The sequence below is a fragment of the Podarcis filfolensis genome, assembly GCF_964270895.1.
Source record: "Podarcis filfolensis genome assembly, chromosome: 4".
NCBI lineage: Eukaryota > Metazoa > Chordata > Lepidosauria > Squamata > Lacertidae > Podarcis > Podarcis filfolensis.
Window position 1 is genome coordinate 10590498 of NC_139607.1, and position 26208 is coordinate 10616705.

At 44.2% G+C, this 26208-nt stretch overlaps 1 protein-coding gene across 3 annotated transcripts in view; it reads left to right on the forward strand.

Moving 5' to 3' along the window:
- Positions 1–13392, forward strand: part of SLAIN1 (SLAIN motif family member 1) — a 33678-nt gene extending 20286 nt beyond the window's left edge. For 2 of the 3 annotated variants that reach the window (XM_083610720.1, XM_083610721.1), the window contains 5 exons: positions 418–567; positions 2274–2621; positions 6924–7079; positions 9021–9327; positions 13223–13392. In XM_083610720.1, coding sequence (XP_083466846.1) covers positions 418–567; positions 2274–2621; positions 6924–7079; positions 9021–9327; positions 13223–13298 — 1037 coding nt within the window. In that variant the 3' untranslated portion in view covers positions 13299–13392. The remainder of the gene's footprint in view (positions 1–417; positions 568–2273; positions 2622–6923; positions 7080–9020; positions 9328–13222) is intronic. The other variant, XM_083610722.1, reaches the window with a different exon arrangement.
- The last annotated feature ends 12816 nt before the right edge of the window (positions 13393–26208 follow it).

Here is a 26208-nt window from a genome sequence, read left to right on the forward strand (position 1 = left end):
CAAATTTACCTACATAAGGACTAAAAGCATTGGAAAAATAATAATCTGGTGTGTGAATTCCTTCCAGGAATTCCCAATTCACACACCAGAATTTGCATTGAGACTTTTGTTTTTGTTTATTAATGTTTGAAATCGTACACTTGAGCCCACTAGTCTTCCCTCTGCTGTAGATTCATGCTGCAGAATTGCTTCTTTTCCATACTAACAGGAACACCAAAGTACAGTACCATTTTAAATAGACTTAAAGATCTTCACAATGTAAAAGTAAATAACGGAATGTACCATCATGCCGGTTGATGAAGCCTGTTCTGTTTATATATGCAGTGCTGAATATATAAACTTGAAACGTTGCTTGAAAAGTAGATGCTTTTGCACACCGCTTGAAGTTAAGGGGTTTGCTGTGTTATTGTTCTACAGGTTGTGTTTCTAGAAGTTCCCCTCTCAGCCCCCAGTCATCCATAGACAGTGAACTGAGCACCTCAGAACTAGAAGACGATTCCATCTCCATGGGATATAAACTGCAAGACCTCACAGACGTCCAGATCATGGCTCGACTGCAAGAAGAGAGTAGGCCATTAACTATCCTTCCTCTCCCTCTGCTCTGCCCCCCCCCCCCACCGCCACCACTTCTTTTAAAAGCTGCATGTTAATGCCTCAGGGAAAATACTTGATTGTAGGCATGTCTAAGCTATTGTATGGGATTTTTAAAAACAACAACAACACCATATTGGTGTTTTGGTTTGGCTTTCAAGTTATTATACTTCCCCTCCAAAAAAAATCCTAGTATGAATAAGTCTTAAATGTAGTTGAGTAATGTAATGTATCATGTTTAGTACTGTGAAGAAAAGGAGCCTAATTATTATTATTTTTTGAGGGGGAGCTAAGTGGGCTATGGGGTAATTGTGTTCACAAAGAGAAAATCTTATTTTATTTGAAAGGCTCTGAAAGCGCTCGTCTGATCTGCGTCAAGGAGTTGTCATTCAGAATCCCATGCCATACGGAGACACACGAAGGGGGTTAATTTGGCACAAGCTGTTAAAGATCTTAGAATTCAAAGCTTTCCTGTTTCCCCCTCAGAATTCACCAACTTTGCTCAAGGCTGTCTAGGTCTTCTGTGACATTAGGGCATGTAAGGGGGTGATGGTTACAGAGGGATCCTTCATACAATCCTATATCTGTAGAGTTGGAAGGGACCTCAGGGGTCTTCTAGCCCAGCCCCCTCAATGCAGGAATCACACCTATACCCGTGTCTGTAAAGGCTTGCTGTGACATCACAGCAGATCAGCCAATGGCATTAAGGAGGAGGCAGCAGAACGGTGGGGGGGGGGAGAGATTTCAAGGAGGTTGGAATAATAGAATTGTAGAGAGGAACCACAAGGGTCATTTAGTTCAACCCCCTGCAATGCAGGAATCTTTTTGCTCAAACTCACAACCTTGAGATTAAGAGTCTCATGCTCTGTTGACTAACTAAGGTATCCTGCAGGCTTTAGATAGATAGAAGATACAAGGAGAATATCAGATCATCTGGAGAATTTCAAATGATGCTCTTTAGATTTATTTTCTGCAGTGTTGTCACTATGACATAGTTTGCACATGGCTTTGAGGGAGCTCTTTGCACAGAATAGATATGTATGCTCTTTGCAACCAGTGGTTTGTAACCACCACCCCCCACTAATAATACATAGAATTTAGGGCAGTTGTGGTGAGTCTGTTGGATTCCAGCTGCCAGCTGCATCAGTCGGCATGGCTAATGGGTAGGGAAGATAGAAGCTATTGTCCAACACTTTGATGTCTGGAGATTCCCTGCTTCTGGAGTATAGGATTTTCAGTGTAGGGAGTTCCATAGTCAGGTGTCACAGCAGGGGAGCCTAGGAATGTCGGATGTGTGAAGAATGTTTTTGGTCTATCCCTCATATTAATGCATTTCACAGGACTATGTTGAATTACGTTGTATGTTCACACAGAGCTAGTTCTCTGCTTAATCAGCCTGCTTGAGGACCGCCTCTCTTCATAATGCACTTCAAATATAGTGCTCTGCCTTCATTAAGAACTTCATATTCATTCCCCTCTTTGGAATAGGACGTGAAAATCCGTGTATGTCTAGTTGGTGTTCCATAGTTTTCCTTCCCACTTGCATGCATTTTGTAGACATGGGAGTAAGTTGCAGAACCCATGCCTTCCATACGAAAACGGAATCTTGCAGAAGGGGTGATGTTCGTTACAAATGTTGACCATTTGGGGCTCTCACCTCACCTTTTCCTTACACTTAACAGGTCTGAGACAAGATTATGCGTCTACTTCAGCATCTGTATCAAGAAACAGCTCCAGCGTCTCTCTCCATTCGAGCAAGAAAGGAACAAGCAGCGACCAGGAATTTGATCGCTACAGCCTTGAGGACGAAGAGGAAGAATTCGACCACCTGCCCCCTCCACAGCCTCGGTTGACCCGCTGCTCCCCTTTCCAAAGAGGAATTCCCCATTCACAGACTTTTTCCAGTATACGGGACTGCAGGAGAAGCCCGACTTCCCCATATTTCCCCTCAAACAATTATCCGCAGCAACAGTGTTACTCTCCTCAAGCCCAAAATCCTCTTGAGCCACAACCAAACAGGATTAATGGAGGTAAAGTTGGCTGGCTGTCTATTTTCTGATGAATGGATTTATTTTGCCCTTCTCGTTCCAAATCTTTAATTTTGAGGCAGGTTTCTTTTGGCCAAATTCTGTATTCCTGGTGGGCATTCACTTCTCTAGGCAGTGGCTGGAGGCTAGAAATATGAAGACCACAAACTGGTCTCCAATGCATGGTCCACTATTATGGGACACATGTCCTGAGTCATTATAACTTAGAGGTGAAATGTTAAAGTGTAGATCCTCAGTGTCTGTTTGTCCCTGTCTCTCCCTCTCTTGCTGGTCACATCGCTCACTGTTTTAAACAGGGATGGAAAACCTGTGATCTTCCAGTTGTGATACTACAGCTCTTATCATCCCAGTTGCTTCCTGGGGCTGACGGGAGTTGGATTTTGTCAGCACCTGAAAGGCCAGAGCTTTCCCATCCTTGTACAATAAATCACTTTCATTTTTCTTACTAGGGAAATAGTCAGCTAAACTTTTACAACACCATTATTAGAAGACAGGAGGATGTAGAGTCAAGAATAAGTCTGCCAGTTGGGCATCTTTGGTTTAGTTTATGAATCCCCTTTCAAAGAAACAGTACTGAATGCTGTTCATAAAGATCTAAAATGTTTATATATATATAATATGGCAGAGTCGGTGTGTGGTCTCCAGTATCCATTGCTTTCAATCAGTTTATTCTGAGTAGGGCTTAGTTGTATGTCACCCATTAAGCAGTGCACATTGGAAACTGTCTCAACACAATCTTGCCTTCCTTAATACTGGTTGCCAACAGAAGAGAATGCTTTCTGAAATAAAATAGTTTTTTTGTTAGCCAGTTGTTTTTATTGCTTTTCAAAAATTTTAACAAATCAACATCAAATTAATTCCAATTTAATACAAATTTAAAAGTTGACTTCCCACCTCGCTTCCATGACGTTTCTCGTCCCTCCTTTACTTGCTGCTCAATGTAACATACTTTTCCCAATTCCATTTCAGTACTTAAAATATTTTAGCATTTTATCATCCATATTTAATCCCCCACTTTTTCATTTAACAGTTTTTTAACAGCTAGTGAAAATGGGGACAGTGTAGAGCCCTGATTACATATGGGATGCAGTAGCTTAACACTCATCTAGTCGTAATCAAGAACCTGCTGGAAGACTTTGGGTCTGATTCCTGAGAAGGGAAGGATCAGTATCTTATGGACATGCCTTTCATTTGTGGATCTCCCCCAAAGATGGCGCGTGCCAGAATTCTGTTATGTTGAATCTTAATCAATACAGTAGGCTGCACAGGATGAACTTTTGAGTCTCTTCTGAGTGAGTTTTTAGAGGAAGTGCTGCTGTACAATCTCTGCCTGTGAACACACATCAGACTCTCATCTGCTTCATCAACACTTATGCAGCCTGGAAGGCTAAGCACTGAACCAGCACCCCCACCCCCAATACAGTTTTACCTCTGCCGTTAATGGAGCAGGCAGGCTTAAGCTGCTATAGCTCCCCTCTGCAATCGGAGAATAATAATAATCTACGCTTTGTAAAGATTTCCTGTGATTATGGATGCAAGACTTCTTTTTTTTTTTTTTGGAACACCCTAAAGCGCTAAGTAAACGTTAAACATTATTCTTATTTCTCAATCATTTTACATTAATTATACAGGCTGAATATCTAGCTGTAGAAACAGGTCTCTGAACCTATATTATTAATTAGAAGTTAATAGCTATGTAAAATAAGCATGAATAATAAATACATCATAAGTGATCACGGTGATCAGTGCCCAGAAGCTGTTTAAATATGTTGCAAATGTAGCCCTAAGAAAATAAGTTTGTCTCCCTTTTCTATCTGATCATCTGTCATGGAGTTTTGCTGTTCTTTTTGCCATTATATCCCACATTAATCTAGCATAGTGGCATCATTCTGGAAGCAGTTTTTCCTATCCCCTTACCCTGCTTCTCTCTCTCTCTCTCTCTCTCTCTCTCTCTCTCTCTCTTATCTCACCTGTTTCCTTCCATAAGAACTTATGAAGACATCTGTTAAATTGGACTGTATATTCATTTGGTCCAGCACTCTGCTCTCAGTGGTTGGTGTCAGGCCAAAGCATTTCGCTGCCTGAATTGGCCCCCTCCGGGTGCATCATCAGGTACATGCAGCATCATTCAGATACCAATTCCTGCCTTCAACTATTTCCTCCCACAACATTCATGGTGCTGCCTGAAGCAGATGGCTTCACCTGGATTCACCACAGGACCATCCCTGCCATCAGTAGCCAGGCAGGTCCTTCTAGAAATGGACGAACGAGACATGGAGGCAGTTTTTTGTTCCCCTCCAGCATCGAGTACTCTGGTATACTGCCTCTGAACATGGACGCTTTACTTAGCTTATCATGACTTCATCATCTTCCTTCTCACCCCATTGGTGATCTTGAATAACGCATGCCAATGCCTTTGCACTCTACTAATTGTCACTGCGACTGGTGTCAACTGTAGCAAACATCTCTATGGAAAGTTAACATATTGGGTTGCTTCCAGTGCTGCACAAGCAGTGTTCTCCGCAAGCAGTGAGGCTCCCCACTCCTTCTCTCTCCCTGGGCACCCTCCAAATCTACTCTTGAGGTTCCCCCAAACCACGGGAAAAGATTCTGAGGGTGTGCAGGAGGCTGAATCAGGGAGAAGAGAAGGAAGTTCCATTATGTAAGTGGAAGTCTTGTCACAAAGCAGCATATTGGGTTCAAGCAGCCATGCGTAAACTAGTTACTATTGTTCTCAGTGTGCAGTTTTGCATTCTTGGCAAATAGCTTTTGGCAGGGTTGTAACACAAGCGCACACAGTTAAATCTAGCTGCAGTATGACAAATAGAAGAAGAAAAGAGTTTGGATTTGATATCCCGCTTTATCACTACCCGAAGGAGTCTCAAAGCGGCTGACATTCTCCTTTCCCTTCCTCCCCCACAACAAACACTCTGTGAGGTGAGTGAGGCTGAGAGACTTCAGAGAAGTGTGACTGGCCCAAGGTCACCCAGCAGCTGCATGTGGAGGAGCAGGGAATCAAACCCGGTTCACCAGATTATGAGTCCACCGCTCTTAACCACTACACCACACTGGGCAGGAGGTGGGCATTTCATAGAATCATAGAGTTTGACGGGACCTCAAGGGTCTTCTAGTCCAACCCCCCTGCAATGCCAGAATCACAAAGGCAGGAGAAGGAGAAGCCCCCCCCCCCGGTTTGGCTGGTTTGAAGGTCATGTACATACTATGTTGCCTTTGACTTGCAAAACTGAAAATGGCCCACCAAGCCAAGTTTGGTGACCTACCCTGTGTGATGGCTCAACAAACCACATGTTCTGTTGGTTGGCTGGGGCTGGAACAACAGAATGGTTGTGTAGCCCGTGTCCATGGCTGGTGGCTGCATCTGACTTGGGGAGGTCCTATGTTGTGTTAGGCAGGTTTATGGTCTTCAGTTTCCAAAGTTAAGATGGTTCAAGAATGGGTGTTGGCGGCCACACATTCCCTATCCCTGGGGAAGAGGCTTATATGTGGCTGCAGTAACATACGCATTGGCTCTATCGGGAGTATAATCAAGAGTCTGAAGGTAGCATGAGCATATTATAAAGGAAAAGCTATCCTTCATCCAGGGAGGTTTCTTGCCTTCCATGTTAGTGCATAGCACTTCTACTGTTGACAGTACTTTGAACTTTGCCCAATAATTTTTATGGTTTTTCATGTAAATACAAAAACAGCATATAACTAGGTACCTTCAACTTTTCAATGTCAAAATAATTTTGCCCTAACTTAATTTCTTGCAGCTCTTAAGACAGCGGATCTACAGATATCAGATACTGGGAACAAAGAGTCAGAGCGGCTGTTGCCTTTAGTACCTTACTTAGCCAGCAAGTTAACTTCTGGGACGTGAATAATAATAATAATAATAATAATAATAAATTATTTATATCCTGCCCATCTGGCTGGGTTTCCCCAGCCACTCTGGGCAGCTTACAACAAAATGTTAAAATACAGGAATCTAAACATTAAAAGCTTCCCTAAACGCTGGCATCATGCCAGGCCGCGGAAGACTCGGGATATTAGGTGGTGGTAGTATCATAGCTCCTCTTGGAGGTGGCACAGAGAATGGAGTAGGTGGAATTTTTCCTTACTGAAATGCAGCCGTTTGTTGCCATTGCTGAGGACAGAATGTCCCATTAAGTTCTCCTTGGGCCCAGTCAAGGAGAGTTTCTTTTTATGTTATGAGACATTGGTGAGAGGCGACTTGACCACAAGCGGTTCCTAATAAGTGACAATGATTTGCCTTTGTTGCAGACAAGCTTCGAAGGAGTATGCCAAACTTGGCTCGGATGCCCAGCACCCCAACCCTCAGTACCAATGTTGGCCCTGCCATCACTGTGAGGAACAGCCTAAGCTTTGATTCTAATCTGCATGGAGCTGGTAACGGGATGTCAAGAATACAGTCCTGCAGTAAGTGTGGAATCTTTATATTTCATTGTGGGATGGGAAGGTGTCAGGGTACAGCACTTTATTTTAAATCACCAGTATCCTGGGATGAATCATGGGCAGTGGTCCTTTAATAGCAGACATGTCTGGGTTTTCATAGAATCTTAGCATGCGTTTGTGTATAGCTTAGAAAAGCTGTAGCCATTTTAATGGGTTCCCCCCCTTCCTAAAGGGTCAAAATTGTTTGTGTGCTTAAAAAAACCATTTTACACATTCAACAGGAACAAGTTACTAAGCTTTATAAAGGATTGGGGGTGGCGAGGTTCAAGTGTGGTTCTGTTTAACATACAAGGAATGCATACATTAGTCCAAACCGATTAGTCTGTTAAAATGTTCTGGCACAAAATTCTTCTTTGTGGCGCTGAAAAAGAAAAAAATCAATATATATTGAGGGTAAATGTGGTTTGGTGCTATTTTGCCCCTTTCTTGGTTTTTTAAAGGTAACTGAATGCTGTGTAGTTTGGGGTTTCACTTTTTTGTCACTCTTCCTCTGCCTTTTGGAAGGTGACTTTCAAACAGCTTCCCCTCAGCCAAACAACCAAACAAGGTAGTTCAAGGTCTTGAAGCTGCCATATGACTTTTCCATCAACTTGGTGCAATAAAACAGCAGCTGATGCCACCAGAGAGCAGAATTGCATAATGTCTTGGGTGCTTTAGCGCTGATTCCTAGTGACAATTCGTACCAAGCCAAATTTAGATTGTGCTGCTAAATTTGTACTGTCACTTTTTAGCTGTGAAACATGAAGCTGAGGGGATGTGGTTTTTTGAAGTAACAGATACTGAGTAGCAGTGTTCTTCCTTGACAATATTTTTGAAGGGTGTCAGATATTTACATCAGTCTGGCTTAAAATTCTAGCTGAGTAAGAATTTGACTTGCTGGAACTGGCCAGAATGAATTCAGAATTCTTTAGGGAACCAGTGCTAGAATTAAGATAGATGCACAGAACTGTTTTCAACAGTTGCTTCCCCTGGGAATTGTAGCAGTGCAGGGCCTTGCGGTACCTTAAAAGTCTAACACAATATTTTGCGGCATAATTTTCCATGGACTTGAGTTCACTCTGCGAGATGCATGAAGTGAGTTGTAGTTCTGCAAGGTACACAAGGGATCTGAAGCACTTTCGCCAAGCTACAGTTCCCAGGGTTTTCTAGGGGATAGGCACTCATGGCTCCTACTGAAGTAGAAAGAAATGGTTCTGAATTCATGTACTGTAGTACAATACAGTGGTACCTCGGGTTAAGTACTTAATTCGTTCCGGAGGTCCGTTCTTAACCCGAAACTGTTCTTAACCTGAGGTACCACTTTAGCTAATGGGGCCTCCCTCTGCTGCTGCGCCGCCGGAGCACGATTTCTGTTCTCATCCTGAAGCAAAGTTCTTAACCCAAGGTAATATTTCTGGGTTAGCGGAGTCTGTAACCTGAAGCGTATGTAGCCCGAGGTACCACTGTACTTTTATTGGTGCACGTTGAAGTCTGCGTGACATAAGGCGGTATATAAAATAAAATGAAATGACAGAGAAAACTTGGCATATAACAATATAACCTAGTGATTGGCTATCTGCAATCTCTCGGTCTGTCCTGCTCCACTGGAGGTTTGTGAGGGCAAAATGCTGCTCTGAGCAAAACACAGCAAGGAAATATTAACAATATACGTGGAACAAAGCCTTGTCTCTTTCTAGGTTACTGCAGCCTGAAGCCATCTTTTGGGCTGGCTTTATTGTCTTACGTACTTGACCTATAAATGCATTTGACAAGTCTAGGGTTGCCTTCAGGAGTGTGTGGATCTCTGTGGCACACAGACCGGTAAACCCTTGGGTTTTTTGTGGTGTTTGTTTGTTTGTTTGTTTGTTTGTTTGTTTATTTATTTATTTATTTATTTGTTTGTTTGTTTGCACTCCCTTTCTCTAGTTCCTTCTCCAGGGCAACTTCAACACAGAGTTCACAGTGTGGGACACTTTCCAATATCGGTTCGGCAGCCTCTCAAAGCCACAGCCTATGTCAGCCCAACTGTTCAAGGGAGCAGCAGTAGCGGCGGCGGCGGTGGTGGTGGTGTTCCATTGTCCGGCAACTTACAGCTACACTCCAACACAGGCATCCCGATGCCAAACAAGACTGCAAACGCCAGCATTGCAGCTCGCAGTGGTCTCCCAAGGCCTTCCCTGGCAATAGGGGGGAGCAGCATACCCAGAAGCAAAATTGCACAGCCAATCCGAAGGTAGGAGTTGACTTGCTAAAGGGAAAAATTGGAGTGTATTTATGCAGCAACTGGAGAGCTGGTTGAGCGATCAGCCCTCTCCAGAGAGCTGTAAGGCTGTCAGGAGGGGGATGGATGTTTCTTGAGTGAGAATTTGCAGCCCTGCAATAGCTAGGATTCTCTGGGAGAGTCATGAGAGCTAAACTGGTATCAAATGGATATAGGTTGAACAGTACAGATTTGAATATAACGCCTTAGCTTAACAAGTCTGTTGTAGATCAATACTTTTTCTTGAAGTTATAGCCAGGTGAGGTGTAGTGGTTAATGCGCCTGGAACAATGGGCGTTTAGAATGCTGGTTAGAGCAGAAGGTAGGAAAACCAGCAGAAGGTGGAGCCAGAACCCATGACAGGCAGTGTCTCACTTCTAATTCTACTTTTGCCCCCCTCCTCCTTCCTGCTGAGTTCTACCACTGTGGTTTAGTGGTTAAGAGCGGTAGACTCGTAATCTGGTGAACCAGGTTCGCGTCTCCGCTCCTCCACATGCAGCTGCTGGGTGACCATGGGCTAGTCACACGTCTCTGAAGTCTCTCAGCCTCACTCACCTCACAGAGTGTTTGTTGTGGGGGAGGAAGGGAGAGTGTTAGCCGCTTTGAGACTCCTTAGGGTAGTGATAAAGCAGGATGTCAAATCCAAACTCTCTTACGGGAGACGGAGGGTGATTAAAGAAAAGCAAGTTGCAACTTACTTCTGAGTAATCATGCATAGGGCTGCCTTTATGGACTACATAAGAAGGATGCAACTGTCCACCACCTGAGCCCATAATAAAAGCCTCACATGACCACTTTTTCTAGGGCTGAGTATAGACTTTAGTTTAGAGGATTCACTCCCCACAAATTTAGCTGTTGTTGGAAACCTCAGCAGAGGAGAATACTCTTGTGCTCAGGTCCCACCTGTTTCCCCACAGGTATTTGGTTGGCCCATGTGAGAACAGGATGTTGTAGTCTTTAAATAAGCACCTACCGCAGGCAAAAAAGGAGTGAGAAACTGCCTTTAATAATATGCAAGAAGTCCCTTTCATGCAACACTTTCTATATCCTTCAGAAATAAATTACGCTGCGCCATGTGTAATTTATGAGGGAAATAGACTTTTTCTCTCTTTTTTGCTGCCTGACTGCTGCTGAACCAACTGGAGATAAGATTTTGAGAGTTGCCCAAACAAAGCTGCAGTTGACTTGGAGTCGCGTGTTGTGCCAGGCCTACTCTTGTTCTGCTCTTCTGTTCTCTTGCGGGGTTGATCAGCAGACTTTTCCAAGAAGAATCAGGAAAGTGCTTTCCAACTCCCTCCTATTAAGAATATTTTAAAGCAAAAGGAAGCCAGCGATCGTATAAACTTAGCCTGCGACCCACTAAACAGAATGCTGTCTGCTAGCGAGCAGCAAATAGAGGAGATCACACAACCCCTAGCAGAGCTCGTAGCACTGGAGAGGAGGCATAGTTCAGCGGTAGGACATGTGCTTAACATGCAGAAAGCCCCAGGACCAATTTCAGGCATCTGCAACTGAAAGTAGCATGTCATGGGAAAGACCCTAAGGAGACAGACGATGCTTCAGTAGGTACACTCAGTAGGTCTGACTCAGTAGAAGAGGGCCTCACCCTGTGTTCCTGTGGCTGATGAGCTGTGCCTGGTTTTGTAGGTCACAAGTTGTGCAGACCAGCTATGTTTTGTTTTTTTCTAATGGAGCAGCTGGAACACTGTCAGCTACTGCAGTGCGATATTTCCTTGGGGAGAACCCTGATTAAGTTATCCTGTTTTGTTAAGCCAAGAGCCATTTAACAATTCGACATCCACTTTAATTGTGTTGATAGTTTGATAATGAAGTGTTACTAAATGTTAGATATCTGTAATTAAAAGTAGCAACCCAAGGGCTAAGTTCTGGCGCACCGCTGGGCAGCTTAAAAATACCTTTGGCTTCAGTAGGATTTGAGCAACTTAACTGTGTGCATGGATTGCTGCTAAGGTGGTTTAGCACTGGGTCAGGGAGAACTTACCTGCATCGTTCTTGAAATAGTAGCCTGTGGGAGATGCAGGGAAGTCTTCTATAATTGGCAGTAAAGTATATTAACCTGTACCTCTTACCTTGGATAGTGTATCCAAAAATACTGTCTGGAAATCTGCAAAATCATTGGCACACAGTTGCTGAATCTCTTTAACTAGAAGTGCCAGGGATTGAACCGGCATGGGCTCTACCACGGAGCTACCATTTCCCCCAAAATTACTGGGAAAAGGGTGGGGGAGGGGGAAAGGTGGATTCGAAGCTCACTCATATTTTGAAAGGAACTCTGCATGTTTACAGCTGTTGAGAAAATGGTCTCTCTTAGCAGTACCTCACAAATTATGGCTGCACACATGCTATATATTTAAAGCACATGACTGACCCTAAAGAATTGTAGGAGCTATAGTTTAAGGGTGCTGGGAAACTACATTTCCCAGGATTCTTTGAGAGAAGCCGTGTGCTTCAAATGCATGGTATGTACATGGAGCATGTTTTTAGCATGTACCACATGGTAAAATGCTTACATGAGGAAGACTTAATACATAATCTGGAAGACATGAACCTTCATCATGGAGCTTGTGACTCAGCCAACCTCCCAGCTCTGTTAAAAAAAAAATGAACTGTAGACCAAACTGAGTGTTTTTAGTGCCTCTACACTCGCATTTGTTAACCTTTTGAATTACTAATTTTCCTCCGCAAATTTCATCACTTGTGATGCATGGTTGACATGTATGGTCAGGATTTTCTGGGCCCACTACACTGTATGTGGATGAAGCCCACTGACACAGCTTTGCATAAAATTTACATGTGTCTTGTTGTATTTGAAAAGCCTACCTGTCCCATCTTTGAGGGACTATCAGAAGCCTCTTACCTGAGAGTGATAGTTCATTTTTAAAAATGAAAAGAAGGCTAGAGCCCCTTTCCGAACTCTGTAGGGATGACAGACAGATACTGTGTGTTGCCTTCTCTTAAGCTATAATTTAATACCTCTGTTCCTCTGAAGTGGCCCCTGAAATCTACCACTAGCAGCATAGGCATTTTTTCATGTGGGGGTGGAGTGGCGGAGCGCTGAGGAGAAATGAGTTTCAACAAGGTGTAGACTAGGGGTCCTTCCTCAATTTGCAGTTGACGGTTTAGTCCAGGGGACAGCAACCTTTTTCAGCCTTGGGCCAGTCCACCATCCCTCAGACCATGTGGTGGGCCGGACTATATTTTGAAAAAAAATAATGAACCAATTCCTATGCCCCACAAATAACCCAGAGATGCATTTGAAATTAAAAGCACACATTCTACTCATGTAAAAACATGCTGATTCCCAGACCGTCTGTGGGCCAGATTGAGAAGGCGATTGGGCTGCATCTGGCCCACGGGCTTTAGGTTGCCTACCCCTGGTTTAGTCCATGGGGAAATAGAAGAGAAACTTTAAATTCTGTTCTTTAGTAGTGTTTCTTGAATCTGTCATTTTAGATATCGTCGTTTTAGAGTTGTCACATCTCCTTCCTATCTTGATTCTTGATATCCTTCCCTACACAACATAGATAACTGGGGCTGCCTACGCACTGCACCTTTAAAGTACGTTCTTTCCCTCGAAGAATTCTGGGCACTGTAGTTTACTGCTTTCAGAGTTACAATTGCCAGCAACCCTACAGTGCCCAATGAATGGGGAAAGTGTGCTTTGAAGCTATAGCCTCAGCTGCTTTCCTCACGGGAACAGTCACGCAGTCAAAAGGCTCTCTTGACCCCATCCTTTTCATTGCGAAAGGCAACAGATGCATTGACAAAGTAGTTTCTTCTCTGTAATGTGTGTTGTCACTCTTTTCTCCAATGCTTACCCTGATCTATGGTTTGTTTCTTGAAACAGTTTTCTCCAGCCGCCAAAACCTCTTTCTTCGCTTAGTACTCTACGGGACGGCAACTGGAGGGATGGCTGCTATTGACAATGGGTCGAGCCGAAATTCAGATTCTCCTACCCAGCTGGCTGGGTAAATATAACTGTGAGAGGCTGGATGAATAACACAGGGCTGTTTCTTACTCTTCTGTCATTGTCGTTGGTCACTAAACATATTACACTTAGTTGTTTGCTCAGAAAAACAAACAAACAGCAGTGTTGTCAAATTAACGTTGCAGCATTATGGTTTAGGTTTTTAAAAACACATGCATAAAGTATCCCACTGGGGGGAGCCAAAATGTGACTTCTGGGTGCTTTGCCATAACAGTGTTCTGATCTCTTTGATTTGTGTACTACTTTTTGTTGCTTTAACGAGTTCCCTTGCAAATTGGCAAAATAGATCCATATCCTTACCTGCTGCTTCTTTTGTAGCCTTTCCAAGGGAGTGTATTTTTGCACACACACACCCCACATTTTGCTTGAATCATAGGGTATCAAAGCATTTTGTGTGTGCCATAAATCTACCCCCCCCACTTTTTAATAGTAAGGTACTGTTATGTTCAAGATGTTTCTAACCATGCCAATCTCCCCAAATCCAGCTACAGCTATCCACGCACAGATGCAGACATCCATACACATATTTCTAACTGCATGGGGGAATATGGATAGTTTTCAGCAGCTTAAGAAGTCACATCCAGTTCCAGTCAGATTCTTGGTGATACTCAGTTCACCTGTTCTTGGGCCTGTGTGTATGTTAGAGAGATGGGGCGAGGTGTCTGGATTTAGACCTTTCCCCACTCTTGGGACTTGAAAAAGAGTATTTTTTTTCCCCTTACGTCACATGCCAGGTCTATTCTTGACTACATATATTGTTGGATTGGGGCCATGATGGACAAGATGACAGCTGTGTTGTATGTTTATGTTGTGAGAGCACACACTAAAGTATTTGCTCGAAACTGCCATGACTTCCTGGTCAACACGAACCTGTCTCTCATTTCCTTGTTCCAATGTTAATTTATTATCACGGGGGTGTTGTATTTATAAAGAGGGCGTAAACTGCATTGCACTTGAAAGATGCGATGGTCTCTTAAATGGTTGGGTTTCGATGCTTTGTAATAAAGAATAAAATTGCAATGTTTTATTAACACTTGTGTTTGGTGAAAACAAACAGGTTTTCATGGAAGAAAAACTTTTTTGATAGACCTTTTGCAAGAAAAAAAATTGCACTAATCAATGCTTTCTTACTATGGGGATATGATTTTAATACTTGATTACAACTTGTATTCTGCTGATCTGGAATGTTTCAGAAATAAAGAAATCTATTTCAGCAATCTCATGCCATTCTTGGATGTGCAATAGAAATAGTGAGTCTGTCTCTTATTTCCTTAGTAGAATGGAGAGTTCCTGTGGAGCAAATTTTGACTGGAAAAAATTGACAGTGTAAGTTACAGGCACTTGGTACTCCAGCTGCTCAACCCAGCCTTTTAGGTGTTCCATTTGGCTTCCAGAACCACATATATCTCTCAGGTGGCACAACTGATCCTTGCATCTGGCTGTTAACCAGAAGGTTGGTGGTTTGAGCCCACCCAGCGATGGCCGGGGGCAGGATTCCGGACTATATACCAAGAGCAAACTCAGTCCCCAAGTGCTGGTCTTGCTATAGCCAAAATAGCCCCATCCATATCAGTATCTTTCAGGGAGCCCCACAATTTGCAGATCTACACAAAATCTTTGGGGGACAGAATAAAACCTAAGTGGAGAGTGTTGGACTTTTGTGCCAACACAGAGTGTGCGCAATGGCGTAAAAATAAAAGGCTGTCTGCAATATCTTTGCTTAGATTTATTTCAAAAACATAACAGTCAAACTCTGCAAGCCATCACTCCTCTCCAGCAGCATACAAAAATATTAATCAACTTAAATACAGTTTTCAAATAATCAATTATCCTATCACATCCTTTCCTGCATCCGGTGCAGAAAATAATTAGTCAAATAGGAGAGACCACAGGTGTGCAGCTAAGTAGGTCAAACTGCAAACATACACCTGTGAGCTTCAATTAATCAACCCCATTCCTGCGTAGCATCATTGACCACTTTAAGATAAAGAAAAACCAACGGAGAGGGTGGCCAAAATTAGTGAGCTCTAAGCATTCTTGGTGGCCAAAGAATTAGGAACATACATTGTGGGATGGAGAGTAAAACATGAAATGGAATGTTCTGACAGTCAACATGGCTAGCTGGAACACTGAAACGTGGAGTTACAGGTCCCACTCTGAAATATACTCGGAGTCGAGAGTGGATTTCATGCTCTTTATTCAGCTCATAGTGGTGAGGAGGAATGGAAGTTCCCCCAGAATGTCTGCTTTATATACATTGTTTACATAATGGGCCCCACGTGATTGGCTAATTCCGGGATTCACCTGTAGGCCAATCTGGTTACGAATTCACTTCCTCCTGGAGCTGGATTGGTTGGCTCCTGTGGACCAATCAGACTGCTGCATTCTGAATCCTATTGTGCTAGGACCAATCAGAATGCTTCCTTTTGGATCCTATTCAATTCAGTACATAACACACTCCTAGCTCCTTTATTATGTACCTCAGACATATTTTCCTGCGCCGCACACCCTTTGCTCCCCCTCACAGCTCTGCCTGAAAAGCAGCTGGTGTTCTGAGGCCAGGTATATTTGGAAAAGGGTGGGTGGGAAACTTTACCTTGCAGGGCTGTCCTCCAGGGTCGCAGAAGTGGACTGAAAAGGGTCACTTGTTGGAGCCTCCATTAGCGCACCATGTATCAATGCCACAGGTCTCTGGCATGACATTCAGCATGTTGTTCTGACTAAGGTGTTCCTGCTTTTTGCTTTGCAGCATACAGATACCTATATAAGCAAAAGTGAAAAGACATGGAGCACAACATTCCTCAGTTTACCATCCTGGCCTAATTTCTTATCAGCCTAGAGTTGTTTAGTTCAATTTGTGCGTGTCTCTATGGTTGGAAAGGAACATTTTAAAAAGGAGGTTGCTGCCAGTTTCTTGTTTCTGTTCATAGTGGCAGATTGTGGGTTACAGAGCCGTAACCTGGGTCTGGGCTCCCCTAAGGGCAAATCAATGAGGTGGAGAAATTGTTGCTGGCACTTTGTCCCTTCCTCAGTTCAATTGGCCCTGTTAAAACCAGGGAGTAAAACAGTAACTGTAATTAAATGCCCATGTTCTTTTTGGGTCCTGTAGAAACTCCACTTTACAATAACCATACACACTGTGTGAGGGTCACTTTACAGAAACTCATCTTCCCTTTCCACCCACCTCAAGACAATCTTGTGTGCTACATCAGATATGAAAGTCATATTAGTATGGTTTTGGTCACTTTCCCCTTCAAAATGAGCAGGGCCCTGACCGTTTCACATTTATTTTGCAGAATTATAAATTGGTTCACAACTAAAAGTTATTGGAGCATTGTACAATGAAATATTAAATATAAAATTGTTTTGTTTTTATAATTATGCAGTTAATTCCATGGTCTGGCTGGGTCACACAAAAATTGTCTTCAGTAGCTGCTTGCCTGAATTCAAGTGCTAACTCCAGAAGGCTGGAGTTGCAACACTAAAAGCCCAGTTTATGCTGTATGCTACGCACACCTCGGAGGTATGCAACAGCGCCTCATCAGAGGACCACAGTTGCTGGCTGGGAACGGGGGGGGGGGGCGGGCATCTGCTTCTATGCATAACAAAGACACACTGGCAAAAGTGTGAAGAGTGTGTTCATGGCATATCATTTTATCAACTACAGAAGTATAAGGTGGTAGGAATTGTCTAATCTCTTAACGGCAAGGGGGCCTGCTGTTCAACTCATTCAACCCTCCTCATTCAGTTCAGGAGCAATATGGATCTCTGAATCTAAGCATTCACATACAAATTGAATAAGAAATGCACTTAAGTCAAATCTACATCTCCCTCAAGCAGTGATTTCTGCCACAGATGCAAGAAGACATTAACCCTTGCCCAGATTGTCCAGAGCTTTGGGCTGGGTCGTCATCAATATGCTTTATCTGTTGATGGACAGCCGCCCTGACTCGGCCCCAAACACACTGACCAGATGCTTCGAAGCTGTGGCTAGATGGCTGTGCGGGAGCTTGTTGAAGTTAAATCCTTCAAAGGCAGAGGTCCTCTGGCTGGGTTGGGACGACATGGGGTTGGGGGGCCAACTCCCATCTCTTGCAGGGGCTCAATTAGTGCCAGCGCCTTCTGTCAAGAGCTTGGGTGTAACCTTTGATGCCTCCCTTTCCATGGAAGCGCAGGTTGCAGCCACAGCAAAGGTGGCATTTTTCCATCTCTGCCGTATTAAGCAGTTGGTCCCTTACCTTTCTCGCCCTGATCTGGCCACAGTGATCCATGTGACGGTCACCTCCAGGCTTGATTATTGTAACTCGCTCTACTCAGGGCTGCCCTTGAAGCTGATCCAGAAACTCCAGTGGGTGCAGAATGCCGCGGCAAGGCTCCTTACAGGGTCCTTGCCAAGGGATCACATTTATCCAGTGCTTTACCATCTGCACTGGCTTCCGGTGGAGTACAGGGTCAGGTTTAAGGTGTTGGTTTTGACTTTTAAAGCCCTATATGGCCTAGGACCCTCGTACCTACGGGACCGCCTCTCCTGATATGCCCCGTGGGGGATCTTAAGTTCCATAAATAACAACACTTTGGAGGTCCAGAGCCTCAAGGAGGTTATATTGGTTTCAACTTGGGCCAGGGCCTTTTCAGTACTGGCCCCGACTACTTGGTGGAACTCTCTGTCACAAGAGACTAGGGCCCTGCGGGACTTGACATCTTTCCGCAGGGTCTGCAAGACAGAACTGTTCCACCTGGCCTTTGGTTTGGACTCAGTCTGACCCTTATGTTTCCCTCCCCTTATGGTTTTGATCTATGCACTATTTTTAAAATGAGGCTGCATTTTAAAATGCATTTTAACCTGTATTTTAAATTGGTTTTTTTCCTATTATGATTCTACTGTAATTTTATTGGTCTTAGCCACCCTGAGCCCAGCTCTGGCTGGGGAGGGCAGGATATAAATTAATTATTATCATTTATTATTATTATTAGAATATTAATTTAAAATCCATAGAAGTAAAGCATGTACTTGTGGAAATCTCAATTGCTGCATTTTATTTTCTGTACATTGCGTTACAAATTCATGACACCTGTGGCTTTTAAATTATACCAAGGCTTAGCCCCGGAATCTGTTTTACATGCCAGACCATGGGATGGTGAAGAAAAGTGCCTCTGAGCATGTGCAGTGTGCTTTTTCCTCGTGACAGTAGTTCGAGTCCATGCACATGGATTAAAAGGGTGGAATGCCAGAGCCGATGGCATGCTATTTCATCAGGCTTGCACCTCAGCACATCTCTGATTCCTTCCCAGTTAGGTTGCAACCCTGCACACCAAGGGGGCAGGCCAGGGCAGACAGTATCTCTCCCCTAAGCCCAGGGCTACATACTCAGTAGTGGGCTAGGTCAAACACATAGAGTAAAAGCAAGCATATGTGATATAAGTGGGGCATCAGGTTTTTTTTAAAGGATGGGTTCCCCACCCTGCCCCACTGCACACAAAAAAGCTGCTACCTCAGTTCAGGGAATAAGGGGTCCTTGAAAAAATCTAAAGTCCTCAGCTGATTAAGCCTAGGTGCTCTGTGAGCCTCACCAAAAAAACCATCATCATAATGACGCATAAACTACATGTCCAGTTCAGACAGCAGATTCAGAAGCATCTGCCATAAACATTACCGAACATGTCCAGCCTTCTCCCAAAGCTACTCATTGCAAGGCACAGTTTGTAATAAGAGAAGGGATTTATTGATTATTATTTTTGAAAACAGTCCATTTGTGACCCTTCAGCAAAGGATTAGTGCAAGGGAGAAGATCCAGCTTGTGTAGCATCTCCACCCAAGTGACTAAGCATGAAGGTAAAAGGAAGTTAAGCAGACAGGTGAGCTAAATGTCAGTGTGAGTAGAAGATGAATGATATTTAATCATTTGAGTTATTCATCAGCTGGAGGTGAAACAAGGGCATAGCAACTGGGGATCTGCAGGAGCTACTCTAATCTTAGCTGGGTAATCCTTTAGAAATCTGCAGTTCAGCTCCTTGGTTTCCAGAGAAGATCCTGTAAAAACTTGCAGCTCTCCTCTAGCAGAGAAGCCCTGAGTGGCTGCAGTAAACTTCAGCCAGGGACCTAAACTAAACCTAACTTTGGAAAAGGGAGGCAAATAAGTATATAGTTCCACATTAGCTAAGCCCACAGTGCAGAACTAGCTGATGGGGAAGTCTACAGACAAAAAGTGTAAGCTTAGCTTTTAGTTTAAGCTCAGTGGAGTCTAGGGATGCATGAATCTCCTAATTCTGGTTTCTTTCAATTTCTTTTGCCCATTCTTAAGTCAACATCATTTTGTGATTCTTTTCGAATTCAAACTACTAACAGAATCTGAAACTGAATTTAAGCTTTTTCCTGTCACTGTGAATGGTAATTATTTTGCTGTCCACATGAGGGCACTGTGCACTCTGAATTTTCCTTGGTCATCCTCTGGGCTCTTTCGTAATCTTGCCAATATCATCTGCTGACACAGCAGGTTGTTTCCTGCCTTGTGTTCAGATACAGAGATTCACAATTTCATCTTGCGGGGAGAGCTACTATGAGTAATGCTTCCTATTTGCTCGTTATTGGCTTCTATCAGAAGTGGTAGCATAAGTAATGTGAAGTTTCGGGCTTTCATTAGAAAGTTATCTGCCAATATTTTGGCTTGAAGTAAAACATCCTAGTTTTAAAATATTGTTGTTTGATGCTGTTTAGCATGGAGAGTGTATTCTGTATGTGGGGACTGGTTCGTAAAGGTAAAGGGAAAGTGACCCCTGACCATTAGGTCCAGTCGTGGCCAACTCTGGGGTTGCGGTGCTCATCTCGCTTTATTGGCCGAGGGAGCCGGTGTACAGCTTCCGGGTCATGTGGCCAGCAGGACTAAGCCGCTTCTGGTGAACCAAAGCAGCACACAGAAACGCCGTTTACCTTCCCGCCAGACTTGCACTTTGACGTGCTTTCGAACTGCTAGGTTGGCAGGAGCAGGGACCGAGCATCGGGAGCTCACCCCGTCGCGGGGATTTGAATCGCCGACCTTATGACCATACATACATATTAATAATGTAATAATTGCAGTGTATGCCAATACGTATAGTGCAGCAGAGTGTTGATCTCTAGGAGTGGAGAGCCCTGGGTTCAAATCCCCATACAGACCATAAAGCTCACTGGCTGATCTTGAGCCAATCACCTCCCAGGGTGGTTGTGGGGATAAAAAGGGAAGGGAAAAGAGAAACTCGATCAAATATCAAACATTTGCCATAGATACAAGATTCCAGTAAGATTCAGCACAATAAAATAACACGGAGGAGAAAAAACATATACATTAAACTGACCTCCCTCAATGGGATGAAAATGGCCTGTTATCTGTGAATGAGCAAATGGCGTACAGCGGAACAACCTCAGGGCCTATAAAGAGGGCAGTGGCAGCCGATGCTTTGCCTGACAGTTCTCCTGTTAGTGCGAACTGCAGTTTGGCCACCCAGCCCTCCACTCCCAGGGAGCTGGGGGAGCGCAGGGTGATTCAAGGGTGACGCAAGGGTGACCCCAGAGCCTGTTGGAAACACGCCCGGGAAGGCCGCCAACTTCCCAAGACACTGGGGCATCTCTCTAGTGGTCCTCCCTGGCTGTAAATCTCTCTCAGTCCAGAGAGACTGGTAATAAGCGACCCCTCCCTCCTGAGAGGAGCACTTCTGGCATGTCATAGCAGAAGAAAGAGTCAATCATAGTTCTAAAACTACTTTATTTACAGTCTATATATGCAGAGAATCCATCAGCACGTCTGTGCTCTTTGAGCATCAGTCCAGAACAGCAACACAATCAGAAGTGAAACTAACTTCCAACAGAGCTGAGACTTCCTGTCTCATGCTCTCTCAGGCACACACATGATATACACAAAACATAGTCCTACTGCTGGAGCAGCACGGATGGATAAAAATCCTAACAGTGCCCACCTTGTCTGGGAATCCCTCCAAACTGGCCCTAGCCCTGCACAAAAAGTATCTCTTTGGAGTCACTTTGTGATAAGAGATCCTGTAAAGGTCAGGGGCGTAGGAAGGGGGGTGCGGCCCGCCCCAGGTGTCACCATTGAGGGGGGTAACAAAATAGCACACTGCGGGGGACGCCACTTACCACGGGGCCTGGCCTGCAGCGCGCCCGAGCCATGCATCTCTCCTGGGAGTGACGCAGTTGCTCAGGGCCCTGCGCTGCCTGAAATGGCAGCATGGGGCTTGTGTCCACCAGGCGGACTCTGTGGGCAGCTCGCCGTGGCGCCCCTATGCACGGATTACCACAGTGCCCCCATGTGATGCCCCACCCCCCTGCACAGATCACCCCACCCCTGTGGCTCCAGGTCCAACAGAAACACAGTGAGACTCATTTTGGAACAGATGTTGAGTCATTCGCAACAGTGGGATCCTTCACAGTTGCTTGTGAGTTGGGAGGGGAGGAGATGGGAAGGGGGAGCAGATAGTGGCCGCAACCCTATTACACACCAACCTGAAAGTAAATCGCATTGAATTTGCAATGGGACTGGCTTGTAGGTGGACATGCATACCAGTGAGCAGTCAGTGAAGGCATGTAGTTCCAACTGTAATTTGCTTGTTCCTGCTTACCTACTAGATAGTTTCCCAGCCTGTTCTTGCTCATTTTTTCTGCTGCTGAGTAGGATGCTTTTTAAGACACTAGATGGCTCCCTTTGGACGTTTTCACATACAGCTCCTTCCAGATTCTAGTGGGGAGAGGGCAATGATTTTGCAAGCAACCAAACTATCCATCTGTACATGTGTTGATAAAGCAGACAAAAATATCACACCACCAGTACCAAAATCTAACGTATCCAGAGCAAAACAATTTCGTTCCATTCCTATTTTTTGCTGAAATTACGTATCACAAGCTCTCAAGAAAATCTAACAGAGAAATGAATTTCTGAAAGAAAATAAAGCAACATTTTTCACTTGAACTATTATTCTAGAGATACAGGATTAGTGTGCAGTAACTAACTGGATGCAATGCACACAGTATTCCTATGAAATTTATGGTGCAATCTTTTGCATATTTCTCCTGCACACATTTCTCCCAATATGCTCAATGGTACTTGTGTTCAGGCAAACATGCACAGGACTACAACCTTAGCTGCTTATTATTGCCATGTATATAGGGCACAATCCAGTCAAAATTAAATAGAGTTAAACATATAGACAGTTCACTAAGGTCGAAGGGATTTTATAATGCTTAATTCTCATTGAATTGAGCCCATTTAATGTTTGTCTCTCTCTCTCTGTGTGTGTATATAATAGGCACACACAGTGTATAATAAGCACAGTAGCAAGAACAAAACCAACAACAGCAAGTCACTTTCAAAGCTGTAATAAGACTGGAATTTCTCATTGTCACTTTCCAAAAGCAAATGATCTTTTGGTCACAAAACCCATTAATCATTTCTGTTACTTTATTCCCTTCCATGACTGCTGGTCTGGATAGGGCAGTTGTGCAATGGGCTCTCAGGTGCACTGTCACCACACTTGTCTTATATTCCCGCAAACCCTGAGCAAAAGTGAAACCTGGGAGCTCTGGGCAAGGACCTATGAGAGGAAGCAGAGAGCACATCCAGTTTACTTGTCCGTCATCAAGAAAATAAAGAGGACATTTTCGTTCAAGGTCACATGCACACCATACATTGTGTCATGGGAAAAAACTTCCACTTCCCATGAGAAACACAGTAGGAGAGTAATAAATAATAATAATAATAATAATAATAATAATAATAATAATAATTTATTATTTGTTCCCCAGCCACTCTGGGCGGCTTCCATAGAAACCAAAAAACACTAAAATATCATACATTAAAAACTTCCCTGAACAGGGCTGCCTTAAGATGTCTTCTAAAAGTCTGGTAGTTGTTTATCGTTTTGACATCTGATGGGAGGGCGTTCCACAGGGCGGGCGCCACTACCGAGAAGGCCCTCTGCCTGGTTCCCTGTAGCTTTGCTTCTTGCAATGAGGGAACCGCCAGAAGGCCCTCGCCGCTGGACCTCAGCGTCCGGGCAGAACGATGGGGGTGGAGACGCTCCTTCAGGTATACTGGGCCGAGGCCGTTTAGGGCTTTAAAGGTCAACACCAGCACTTTGAATTGTGCTCGGAAACGTACTGGGAGCCAATGTAGGTCTTTCAAGACTAGTGTTATGTGGTCTCGGCGGCCGCCCCCAGTCACCAGTCTAGCTGCCGCATTCTGGATTAGTTGTAGTTTCCGAGTCACCTTCAAAGGTAGCCCCACATAGAGCGCATTGCAGTAGTCCGAGCGGGAGATAACCAGAGCATGCACCACTCTGGCGAGACAGTCCGCGGGCAGGTAGGGTCTCAGCCTGCGTACCAGGTGGAGTTGGTAGACAGCTGCCCTGGATACAGAATTGACCTGCGCTTCCATGGACAGCTGTGAGTCCAAAATGAATCCAAGGCTGCACACCTGGTCCTTCAGGGGCACAGTTACCCTATTCAGGACCAGGGAGTCCTCCACACCAGCCCGCCCCCTGTCCCCCCAAAACAGTACTTCTGTCTTGTCAGAATTCAACTTCAATCTATTAGCCGCCATCCATCCTCCAAGTTATTTAGCAAAGGGCAACAGCTGTTGAGGAAGACACCAAGGTGAATTCCAACAGTGCATAGATTACACAGGGTTATACAGTGGTACCTCGGGTTACATATGCTTCAGGTTACATACGCTTCAGGTTACAGACTCCGCTAACCCAGAAATAGTACCTCAGGTTAAGAACTTTGCTTCAGGATGAGAACAGAAATCGGGCTCCGGTGGCGCGGTGGCAGCAGGAGGCCCCATTAGCTAAAGTGGTGCTTCAGGTTAAGAACAGTTTCAGGTTAAGAGCGGACCTCAGGAATGAATTAAGTACTTAACCCGAGGTACCACTGTACAGAGGCAATCCCTCGCCTAGTTTGATGCATGCGTAGAAGTGTAGTCACTTACACAATGAGAACTGAAAAACAGGATGCTTGTCTTACCAAGGTCAGATGCCCATTTCATCACATCTATGCCCAAGCCTGGGCCTTATCTCTCACCACTTAACCTAACGGGTATGGGGGAAATTCTGCCAGGCTGTGACCAATTCCTCCACAGCTTATGGAACTCTTACACCACTTTAACAATGATGGTTTCCCCCAAAGAATCCTGGGAACTGTAGTTTGTTAGGGGTGCTGAAAGTTCTTAGGAGAGCCCTTACAAAACTGCAATTCCCAACACCCAGAACAAACCCCACGTAAAACTTTTGATAACAGAAGCATCTGGGGTTTTTTTAATAGCAGATATTATACTGGCCTAGAAAAGGGACCCGTGGGAGAGATGGAAGAATTGTAATAAGGTAGATTCATTTATCTTTCTACCAAAGCACAGTGCACAATCTACTACTGTTTTCTGCAAACAGCTGTTTAGCAAGGGAACGCATAAAGTTCTAATTTGCAGCCTGGAATTGTTTAATTGATATAAAGAGGCTTTAGAGGACAGGCCTGAAAACTCAAAACCAACTTAACAAATTAAAGCGGCAAATGGCAACGATATGAATTGTACTGAAGACATGTGGGAATAATTTAGTACCAGAAGCATGACTGAAAGAGATTTAGGACAATAAGCTGACCGTGACATCACATGACACTCTCAGTGATGAAATGGCACAAAATGTGGGTGCTGCTTTTGGATATTTGAACAGGAACATTATCTTGGATGCAGAAAGCTCCCTTGCATGAGTGTGCTTCAGCTTGTGCTATAGGGGTACCTTCAGTTTCCCACTCCGCCACCAGATCGCATGCCATTTCAGAGGTTCCCCAACTCTCTGGTGCAGCTTTTTATGGTGTTCAAGGAAAGGAGGAGGTGGGACTCTGCCGAGCCTTGCACAGACAGAGTTCCACCCATGTTTTTCTGGATCCAAGCCATTATTTATAAGATCTGAGAAGCTCTAGCATCACTGCATACACAACTGGTAATCTCATGCTTGGAATATGGCCAGGACCACCCTACCATTAGGCAGAGTGAGGCAACCACCTCAGGCAACTGCATCTTCTTGCTTCAAAGCCCCCAGCCACTCTTTTCTGCTGCCACATGGCCTCTCCTGAGCCCTCTAGTCTGCACACAGTTGCAGGTGTGATGGAGGATGCTATCACATCACCAATGTTGAAGTAAGATTCAACTGCCCATGCAGCTGGCTTCTGGAAGTGGACTATGGAGGGGTCACCATTATGTCTTCCACCTCAGGCAGTTTTGGGAAGCCCCCTGAGTATAGATGCTGATAGGTTGGCTCGTGTTTAGAAAGGGTAATAAAGAATCTAAGAGAATTCATAGATGGAAAGAAGTGACTACGCTTAGCCAGGAAATGAACATTAACCACAAATGCCAAACAATCAGAAAATGTTGGGAAGAAGCACATTTCCGCCTTAGATGCATTGACATATGATGAGCAATGGCTTTGTTTGGGTGAAATTGCAACCTACTGGCTTCAATAGCTACATTCCCATTGATCTGAACACTGTTGGATTGCATTCCTCAAGAGCAATTTGATAATGCAAAAAGCACCAAGAAAAGTTATAAATTTTCGCCCTTAAAGTTTTCATGTAATGGTTGACAGGTAACTTCCAGCATATATAAAACCTAATAAAACATTAAACATAAAAAAAAAATTCCCATACAGGGAAGACTTTCAGATGTCTTCTAAAGGTTGTATAGGTATTTATCTCCTTGGCTCAGGGGTTGCATAACTCTATACCCTCCAACATTTCTCCTAAGGAAAAGCAGGACATTCCAGAATCAAATCAAAATCTGCGACAGCTTCTGTAAATCTGGTACTGTCCC